Below are 10954 nucleotides of genomic sequence, written 5' to 3'. Positions count from 1 at the left end.
CTAACTGTTTGGATCTGCCAAAAGATGCCTGTTCATATGAATTTTTTTATAGCTGGTGGATTATTTCCTGAATTCTGTTTCCTGACTTAGTTTTCATCATCCATCTCCATTTCTGGAGATAAGCTCCTTGTATTAAACGGAGCACTACAGAGACATCTGCCTTTTTCAGTTGGGTGCTAACCTGTGGATTTGGCCAAGCTCATACCTAGTTCATACTCAACCTTACCAGGGCACCTTTTGCACGCTGCCAAAATGAGTTTCCAGTACTGATGGTGATTAAAGGACTCAACATTTATAACACACTGTCTTAATATAATATAATATAATATAGGTTGATTTAGTTTCCTAATAAAAAGCCACTCGACTTCTCAAGACTGCTCAGAGTTTCTGTAATTCTGTGCTATTCATTTTATAACTGTAAGTAGAAATGTAGCTTTCATTGGTATTTTAAGATAATCAGCCCTCTTCCATTCACTGATTTCAATTCTCATAGTTCCAGTGTATTTAATTCTGCTTTTGCTACTGCTCTAACAGCATGACTCCACTACCATGTAAAGAATGTATTCTTAGTAATGATGCTTAGTGATTGAATAGTAAGCTTCACCAGATGACTTTGCAAACATTAGTACATTTCTATGTCTGTTCCACAGATCTCTTCTGGTACTTAGAAGACTTAAGATCTTGCTCTACAAGAGTGAAATGTAATTGTGTTATCTGTCCTTTACCAGTAAAAGTCGATTTGCTAAAATTAGAATTCTTACTAAAGTGTGGCTAAAGAGATGAGGATTGAGTGACACTGTAGAATCATGGAACAAGCCCTTCACACATCTATCTTCTTTGCAATCCACATACTGGTTATATTTGATGGTATTTTTCCAAACTTTGGATATTCTCTATATTACAGTATGTCAAGTAAAGAAAGCACCTAAGATTCTCAGAAAAGACTCTCAGAAAAGATTCTGTCAGATTCAGAAATGTTTGTGTTTTAAAGGTAAAAAAAAATAAATTAATGGTTCAAGTGGTACATTATTCTGAACCAGTCCAGAGGAGAAATATATTCCAAAGCTGTATAGCCAGAACTAACATTTTTGTTCACTTTTACATCAGAAGAATTCTAACTTGCAGTTTATGTGGCAGTTTTTAACTTTTTTTTTTTTTCCTGCTTTCAGACTCTAAACCATATTTAGCCATTTCTGTTACCTTCAGAGAACTAATGGGATTAAACTCTCTCATATATCAGTGCTCTACAGATTGCAGAGGGACTGGTGATGGCTTCTGTCACCTTTCTTGGGAGACCCTAGAGCTGTTTGTAACATTCCCGATAGCTCTTTTTAAACTGAATTAAAAAAAAAAACACAACAACCAACAACACACACCGTCCTCAAAACTTCAAAGTCCATCCATCGGGACTCTTTCATCAAAAGAAATGTAAAATAGTCTCAACTTGCCCCTCTCAGCTCCTGAAGACATTGTCCCTACATATCACGTGGGGCACCTTAAGCTGACTTTCCATCCACAGCACCAGTTCTGGATGTCTGGGAACTTTGCCTCAAACACGGTATTTTTAAAGGGTTTTTAATGTTTCTCTACGGGTCCAGCGCAGCCTTGCCCCCGACTCCTCTCTGCAGAACCACGGCCGAAGCTGCTCACACGGCCCGTCCCACCAAGCGAGAGCTGCAGAGTCACCTTGCGGTTATCCTTCCCTACCGGCTGCTCCCATTCTCCTACCAGGATGAGGCTGCAGCGCCGGCAGGGCTCCCATCCCGGGTTCCCATCCCGGGTTCCCATCGCGGGTTCCCATCCCGGGTTTCCACCCGCCGTGCTTACACTGCTGCGGGGTCTGGCGTCTGCTGGGAGCTCTGACAAACGCCACGGCGCCCCGAGCACCGCTCGTCGGCTGGCGCCCTGCCAGCACCCACCCCTCCAACCCACGATAAACACAGTCATCTATCGCGATATTGGCCAATGTTTACTGCCGTTTCAAAGCTCCTCTACCCTGTTCATCGCCCCATGTGCGCACTCGCTGGGGCGGGCGGGCACTCCGGCAGCTGCCCCGGCACCGGGGAGGCCCCGCCCCGGGCGGTGGGGGCGGGGCGGGCCCCGGATGCAGTCGGTGCCCCCGTGGCTCTCAGTTCCTGTGCCTGACCTGGGCCTCTCGCCCTCCGTCGCGACATGTCGCTGGTGGCGGAGGCGTTCGTGACTCAGCTGGCCGGTGAGGGGCGGGGGACGGCCTAGAGAGACGCGGGCGGGCGGGACGCGTCGGGCTGGGCCAGGCCGCGCTCGGTGTCAGGCGCTGCCCTCCGGGTCGAGGCCTGAGGGCGATGGCGGAGCAGGAGGCGCCCCGCTGGGGTGCGGAGCCGAACCCCGCGTCCTCGGGCCCCTGGGTGACCCCTCGGGACGGGAGTGGGGCGCCAAGGGAGCGAGCCGGCCACGCGTGCCTCGGGGAGGGATGTGGAGGGCCGGAAGGGCCGTACAGAGCTCGGCCCTGGGCGCCCTTCCCTTCGCCCTCCTGTCACTCGGAGGTGAGGGCAGGTCACCCCGCACGGCCCCCGCAGCACAGCGGGCAGGCTCACCAGGTACCCTCCTTTGAGGGGCCCCTAACTTCCAACTATACTAGGGACTATTTTTACTTGGATTTAGTAACTTCTTTGTCCTCAAAGCTATTTTTCTTCAGTGGTCCAAAAACCCGCATCATATTTATAATTTCAGCAGCTGGAGTGGAGTCCCGCTCTGTGGAGAGAGCTCAGTGTGATGCCATCCTTTCCTGTGCCCCACAGGCACCTGTTGGGTTCCCTGAGTTGCTCCTGTGAAGCGGAGAAATGTCACAGAACCTTTGCTTTTTGTTAGTGCTTTTGTGATCTGCTTCAGCTGGGCCATGTAAACTGCACATCAGAAAACAGAAATGTGTATCCCTGTGGAGTTACTTAACACAAAAATGATATTACTTTACTTTCAAGGAAAAAAATGCTGACCATGCACCTCAGATAATTCCTGGATAGGAAGTTCAAATACATTTAGTATGTTGCATACTGAAATCAGTTCATTGGCCAGTTTCTCCTTGTTTTGATTTGATCCCAATTTCTTGCAGCTACACAAGTTAAAAGAAAACAAAACAGCACTGCACGGAAACAGCATTTCAATTCCTTCTGACCTGTTGTGGAGGAAGGCAGTGTCCTGGGAGCTGACTCTTGTACTCAGTAAAGGCCCCATTGTAAGAGTCCGTGTTAGATTTATTATTGTGAATGAACAGTTTCCAGGGCAGACTTGTCCCAGACCAGTGGGTAAAGTGATGCTGGTGAATCTTGCCTCTGGGTTTGAAGAAGTACCCATAGACAAGCTTGAATGTTGCACTGGGCTCTTGGTTTGGCATTCATTAATTCAAGGTGTTAGCACAAGCCATGCTTACATTCTAAGGGCTAGAGCCCTACATCATTAGGATGTGGAGAACACGGTCACAACCATTGATGCCATTTACTAGCCTTTATGATCTCTTCAGTGTTTTTTATTGTGAAACACAAGGATAATGATATGACTAGGTATTGATTCTGCTGGGTTCCTCTGCTCTGTGACCTATATGAATATTCTAGAGTGACAGCTTGCTGGTATTTACTTTTTTACAGAATTACAGATACAAACTCAAAACTGTATGTAGGTATCTCATTGCTTTCTTATTGAAAGTGCATTTTTTTGCACAACAGCTTACTGCTCAACAAGCTAATAGTTGTGGAATACAGCAATGACAAATCCAAATTAATATAGTGTCAGGAAAATGTATATTTGAAAATCTGGAACATAAAGTTCTGCAGCAACTGGCTTTTTCTGTCCTTGCTGAAGCATTCTTGCCTACCCTTTGGGGTAGTTGCATGCTGCTTATTCTAGTCTCAGACTTAAGACTTAACAATTGCACTATTAAGGTGGTACTTTGAGGGCATCAGAGCAGCTCGCGTACTTCTGGACCCTCCTACAATTTAATAAACTTAAAACAGTAGCACCTCATCTTTTACCTGTCAGTCACAGGTTAAGTGATGCTCATTTTATTTTTATGGGTAAAGTAATATGTAGGTGTCTAGTAGAAAATTACTGGCAATGTTCTGCTATTTTTGTAGAGCAGGAATGGTTGGTGCTTATTTTACTAATCTTGTACTTCGGCTGGATACACAGCTACTTGCTGTGACTCAGAGTACAGTACAAATCCTTATTGCAGACCTGTCAGCTGAATCATTCTTTAGAATAAAATAATGGCATTCCCTGTGCTTTCACAAAAGTGATCGGTGTCAAAAGTAGTTACCTGCCTTGAAAATAAAAATTACCATTGCCAGTGGATCATGGCCTTCTAGCTCTGCTGTATTATCGACCAGCCCCAACCCAAAATTAATAATGGCAAAAGTACTAGAATTTGTTCATATGGAGGAATTTTCTAGGGGAAAAAAAATTATCCAAGATCTTGGCCAATACCCACTGCATGTCTAGATTTCCAGAGATGTTGCTCAGACACAGAATACTTCTTATGGTACCATTCTGCTGGTCTAAAAATGGGATGTCCAAGCCCAGAGAGCTGTGAATGGAGTCAAATCCAGCTGGCAAGTGGTCACAAGTGGTGTTCCCCAGGGCGCAGTTTTGAGATCAGTCTTGTTTAATATCTTTATCAATGGTTTGGGTGAAGGGGTTGAGTGCACCTTCAGTAAGTTTGCAGATGATACCAAGTTGGGCAGGAGTGTTGATCCGCATGAGAGTTGGAAGGCTCTACAGTGGGACCTGGACAGACTGGATTGATGGGGCAAGGTCAACCATATGAGGTTCAACCAGGCCAAATGTTGGGTTGTATGTTTTGTTTTTGTTCACAAGAGCCCCAGGCAATGCCACAGGCTTGGGGAAGAGTGACTGGACAGCTGCCTGGCAGAAAAGGACCTGGGGGTGCTGGCTGAGAGATGGCTGAACATGAGCCAGTGGTGTGCCCAGCTGGCCAAGGTGGCCAACAGTATCCTGGCCTGCATCAGAAATAGTGTGACCAGCAGGGCTAGGGAGATGATTGTTCCCCTGTACTTGGTGCTGCTTGAGGCCACACCTTGAATGCTATGACTCACCACAAGAAGGACACTGAGTTGCTGGATCATGTCCAGAGAAAAGCAGAGATGCTCTTGAGGAGTCTGGAGCACAAGTCTTATGAGGAGTGGCTGAGGGAATTGGGATTGTTTAGTCTAGAGGAGGCTGAGGAGAGACCTTCTTGCTCTCTATAACTATGTGATGGGTGGTTGTAGTGAGGTGAGTGTTGGTCTCTTCTTTCACGTAACTGATTGGTGATAGGATGGTGGCAAATCACAGAATCAGAATTTTCAGGATTGGAAGGGACCTTTAAGATCATCTAGTTCCAACCCCCCACAAGATCAGGTTGCTCAGAGCCCTGTTCATCCTGGCCTTAAAAACTTCCAGGGATGGGGCTTCTACCACCTCTCTGGGCAACCTGTGCCAGTGTCTCACCACCCTCATGGTGAAGAACTTCTTCCTAATTTCCAGTCTAAATCTGCCCTCCTCTAGTTAGAATCCATTGACTTACAATGGTCTGTTCTTCCAACCCTTGCCATTGTCTTCTGTGACTTCAGGAGTGTGGCTGGAGCCCTTGGCAGTGAAGACTGAGGTAAAGAAGTTATTGAGAACCTCATCCTTCTCCAAATCACTTGTCATTAGTTCTCCTGTTTCCTTTCTGAAGGGGCCCACACCTTCCCTGGTCTTTCTTTTGCCATTAATACACCTGTAGAGAGTTTTGCTGTTCCCCTTGATCTTCCTGCTAGATTTAGTTGTAACTGAGCTTTTCCAACCAGGTCTCTTGCTGGTCAGACAGCTTCCTTATATTCCTCCGATTCTATCTGTCCTTTCTTCCATTCCTTGTAAAATTCCTTTTCTGTGATAGGGTATCCAGGAGCTCCTTGTTCATCCAGGCAGGTCTCCTAACATTTTTTCCTGCCTTCTTCTTTGTCCATATTCTTTGCTCCTGGACACAGAAGGTGATCCTTGAATAGTGACCAGCTCTCCTGGGCCCCTCTTGCCTCTAGGGCTTCATCCCCTGGTACTCTGGCCAGCAGATCCCTGCAGTGATCAAAGTCTGAACTCCTGAAGTCCAGGGTTGTAAGCTTGGAATACATTTTCCTAGATGCCCTGAGGATTTTAAATTCAATTGAGAGCCCTTACTAGCACTCCATCCCTCTGCCCCCCGTGTGCTGCCTCACTTCTTGTTGCAGGCAAGCATGAAATTATTAACCCCTTCCCCCTTCAAATCTTGTTTAAAGCCCAATCAATGAGCCCTGCCAACTCCTGCCCCAGAATCCTTTTCCCCCTCTGGGACATTATTTGCTCGTGGCTCTGGTGCCTTGTATACCAAGTCGTGATCATAGAACCCGAAGCCCTGTTGGCAGCACCACTCCTGAAGCCATGAACTGACCTTCTGGCTCTTCTGTATGTTCCTTTACTGATCACTGCCTATATTTATATATATATATATATATATTTATATATATAAAGTGCCTATCACCATATTGATAAACATTCTTTGGAACCACTCTGACAGCGAAGGTAAGAACAGGAGTCAGCCTTTTAGTACCTCAGCATTTCTGTTTCCAACCAATTAAAAAAAAAATGTCTCAAGACTTTGCTGCCAGCCTGCCTGGCTGGTGTTTAATACTGCTACTCCATCAGGGCTGGAGGAGACCTTTTGGCTCTTCTATATGTTCCTTCATTGATCCCTGCCTCAGGGGAGGTTCAGATTGGATATTAGATTTTTTTTTTTTATGGAAAAAGTGGTCAGGCATTGGGGCAGGGTGCCCAGGGATGTAGTGGAGTCACCATCCCTGGAGGTGTGGACTGGTGTGGGCATAGCACCTGAGGACATGTTTCAGTTGACTGGTGGTGTTGGGTTGATGGTTGGGCCTGATGATCTTAGAGATCTTTTCCAACCTTAATTATTCTATGATTCTAAGAAGATACAAATGTCCCACAGGTGTAAGAAAATTTGTGAGGAAGAAAAACCGTGCATTTGCAAGGAAAAAATACCACTTAACTATGATGTTTGTTTTAAAACCATTTTATCCCCAAGTCTGTGGTTACTGCCATTCTGTTATGTATGGATGGAAATGTAAGAACGATTGAGAATTTTTTCCATGTCCATAAAAATGAGGTTTGATTGGCCTGTTACTGAGGGTCCTGTTCATGCTTTGTGTCAGCTGCAATGCACTGCATCTGCTCCAACATGTAACAGCTATAATGCATAGGCCTTTGCATGCAGGTGATTAAAAGGCAATCATCCCAGCAGTTTTTAGAAATATTTTAAAAGCTGAGGGGAGGGTTTTAATGGAGAAGAGGATCATAACTTTCTTTCCACACTGACTTGCTTGTGTATGTATCAGATTTTTTTTTTTGTAAATTACAACCTATCTTCATGTTTCCTGCACCTTATGCATTCACCTCTGACGTGCCTTTCCACTCTGCTGGTACTAATTGAAACACAGAAGATACCATCTGAACATTAGAAAAACTTATTTTACTCTAAGGGTGCTTTAACATTGGACAGGGTTCATCAGGGTTCTCAGAGTAGTTGTGATCTCCATCTTTGGAGGTGCTCAGCACCCAACTGGAGGTGGCCATGATCAACCTTCTCCAGCTGACCCTGGACTTCCAGAAGAGTCTTGGCTGTGTCCATCAGTTGCTCAGCCCATTTGCACTGCTGCACCAGTTCAGCACCTTTTCTGTGCATGCTGAGCATAGCCTGCTCTTGTAATGCAGTAATGATTAAATACAAAACCAAATCACTTACGTGGAGTAAGACTTCAGCTTTAGTGCCATTCAGCTGTTCATTTTTTTTTCAGAAATATTAAGAGGTTGATGCTGTATCTCAGGGAATAATAAACAAATATTTTTGTAGCTTCATAAATTGCAGGCATGTTATGTCATGTTTTAAATCATTTGTTTCTGAGCTGTAGAAAATATTAATTGGATAATATGGTAGAGAATTTATTTAGAGCAGCTCAGCATCAATCACATATTAACAGGATAGGAAATGAGTGTTTATTCTGTAAGAAGAATTAGAGTGCCAGCTTTCAAGTGGTCCAGAACATTAATCTTTCTAACTCTAATAGTTTTGAGAAGCTGACTGCTCAAATCATCTATAAAAGATTGTTGAAAAGATTTTTAATTGATCATTAAGTTACTCAATATGCTTTACTTTTCCCCCACCCCCCGAAGACATTAGTTTTAGATCAGTGATCAAAAAGAAAGAAAATGATATCCTTGTTTGTCCTTTGATCTCTGGAAAATTGCTTCTGTTTATTGCCGTTGAGTTTTGTCCAGGGATCTTAGGCTAGTTTTAATACCAAGGGAAATGAATGAAGTTTGAAAAACAGATGCCCTTCTGCCTTTAGATATTTTACAATCTTAGTAAGTCTACCTCCAATGTGATATGCCAGAGTAAAAATACATTTCTTATGTGCATGTTTTAAATACTGAGACAAGCTGCCCTTTGGCTGAAAACTAATACATAGGGAGTGAAACTAATATGTAGGGAGTGAAACATGACCACCTAAGTTTTTCCTGCACATAAAGACATAAAATTAAAAATGAGTATGCATTCTGTGCACCAAAATGTGCAAAGGTAAATGTAAAGGTAAAAAAGGTAAAAAAAAAAAAATTATCCTTGCTTAGTAATAGGTTGTCTGCAGCACAGGTTGGTTGAGCCTGCTGCAGAGGTGCTTGTAGTCAAAAAGAGGTGATTTGACAATACCAGATTTTTTGGGCTGTATGATTTTACAATGTTCTTTTACATGTGAGGTTCTTTTTTTGTTGTTGTTTTTTTTTTTTTTTTTTTTTTTTTTGTAATCAGACTAAAAGGAATCCCTTTAACTTTCATGCAGTTTCCTACAGTACTCTTGCCAATTTGTGCTCAGACATACATTTTATTACTTGACTTGAACAAATCTTTTCTTTTTTTCTTGAATTGACTATCTTAGTTTTTTTTAGGATGGGGAAAATCTGGTTCCTTTCACAATTCCTATGGTACAGCGGATATTTGATTTTGAGATTGTTATTTCTTGAAGAAATGTAATTACAGCTGATAGTAGAGTATCCTTTATAATTGTTTCTGGCTCCATTAGGACTAAACAGTCTCAGAAAAGCATTTTATTGTTATGTTTGCTGATAAACTAGTACCCTCTTTTCTCAAGCTGGAAATGAGATTACTCTAGAAAAATATGGTAACAAAATTAGTAAACAAAAAATAATGTGTGTTTTGATATTGCCGAGTTTGGTTTGCAAGTGATCTTTCATCAGTTATAGAAAGACTGGGGTATGAGTGCTGCCTGGGAGCCTTAACTGGTCAGCTCACGAGAGGTCATGGAAGAATGACTTTGGGAAGGATTCAGTTCTGTTTTTCTCTGTGGTCCTTGGTTGCTCTGTTCTGTGACTGTACCCAGGCACTAACCTGGTTTCTTCCTGGAGGTTTGGAGCATATGAGCTGCTTCCTTTTCAAAGCAAGAATGAATGGGAGAGCTTGTTTGCTCTCCTTTGCTCTAGTTGAACAGGCATTGCACGCTGCTGTGTTGCTGGGGATTTCCATCTTTCTCTTTTGAAAATGGGAGAAATCCTGGAGGTGCATGCAAACCATGGGGAGGACAGTGAGGAAGTCCACACCAGGTTCTGAAATTCTTATTAGTATTATTTCTTCTAATATTTAAACTGGTAGAGAGTAGTTTTAAGCTAGACCTTAGGAACAGATTCTTTAACTTGAGGATAGTGGCAAAGGTTGCCCAAGGAGGTTCTTAATGCCTCATTCCTGGAAGTGTTCAAGGCCAGGTTGGATGGGGCTCTGGACAACCTGTTCTAGTGGGAGTTGGGGGGGGGGTTGGGACTAGATGATCTTCAAGGTCCCTTCCAACCCAAAACATTCTATGATTCTATGTATCAATCATTCTATGATCACTTTAAAATTCTGATCTTTACTTATCAAGAAATCAATATAGATGCTACATACACATGGGTGTTTTAACACATCATCTCCCTCCTGTGGCCTCCCCTAGCAGTGAGAACACTGAGCACCCTGGAGGACTGAACTGCAGGCATGTCCACTCTGTAAAGTCAACTCAAAGACAGTGACAGAATTGGATTAATACTTAAATACATGCAATTAATAGCTTGCTTGGAGGGTAATGCAACAGATTGTGTCATGCTAAATGGCTGCTGCAGTGATATCACATCTCACATGTGCAGACTCACAGTGGTGCAGCCACAGAAAGTCAAGTTTGAGAATTGCTGCTAAGATTGAGTCTTTTTGTTGACAGTCTGCTTGATCAATAATTACTGAATGGTCATGTCTTATCTGAACGGTAATATCTCTACAAAGGAGGCATGGGATGGATTTAAGCAGATGATATAATTATTTGATACATGATTTAATGCATACTGCTTAACTTGGGTGAAAGTTGGTTTTCATTTGGCAGGGCTCTGTAAAACACTTTTTGGTCCTTTGTCAGGAGAGGCAGGGAGTTGCTGATGCTTTCAATTTTCTTGGCCCTTACTAGTTTACAGATTCAGGCCAATTACATGATATTGATCTATACTCAGTGTGGGTGGGTTGAACTGGTGGGTCTTATAGCAGCTAATTCACAACTTTCTTGTACTTCCTTTATTGATCACCGTTAATGTATGAGATGTATATTTTTAACTGCTTTGGTTCCAAAGTGGCTGCAGCTTTGCTGTATTAATCAAAATATATCTCTCTGTTATTTCCTGTAATAAGGACATAGAAACACATTAATTCCTGGTGTTTTATTTTTAAACAATGTGTTGCTACTTGAGAATGTGACTGATTTGAATTATGAAAAGAGGAGTGATCATCTGAATGGTTTTGGTGCATCTTATCATCAGGCAGCTAATAATCTTTCTGCAGTCTGTGGGATAGCTTTGTGATTTTCTT

The 10954-nt window shown here is 43.1% G+C and overlaps 1 protein-coding gene across 4 annotated transcripts in view; it reads left to right on the top strand.

Moving 5' to 3' along the window:
* Positions 1–2060: 2060 nt before the first annotated feature.
* MTX2 (metaxin 2) overlaps positions 2061–10954 on the top strand; it is a 36237-nt gene continuing 27343 nt past the window's right edge. For 2 of the 4 annotated variants that reach the window (XM_071747264.1, XM_071747263.1), the window contains exon 1: positions 2224–2576. In XM_071747264.1, the coding sequence (XP_071603365.1) occupies positions 2450–2576 (127 nt within the window). In that variant the 5' untranslated portion in view covers positions 2224–2449. The other 2 variants (XM_071747265.1, XM_071747266.1) reach the window with 2 other exon arrangements.

The sequence above is a fragment of the Heliangelus exortis genome, chromosome 6 (genome assembly GCF_036169615.1).
Source record: "Heliangelus exortis chromosome 6, bHelExo1.hap1, whole genome shotgun sequence".
NCBI classification, from domain to species: Eukaryota; Metazoa; Chordata; class Aves; order Apodiformes; family Trochilidae; genus Heliangelus; species Heliangelus exortis.
Note: the sequence above shows the minus strand (reverse complement) of the source record. Positions and strands in the feature narration are given on the sequence as shown.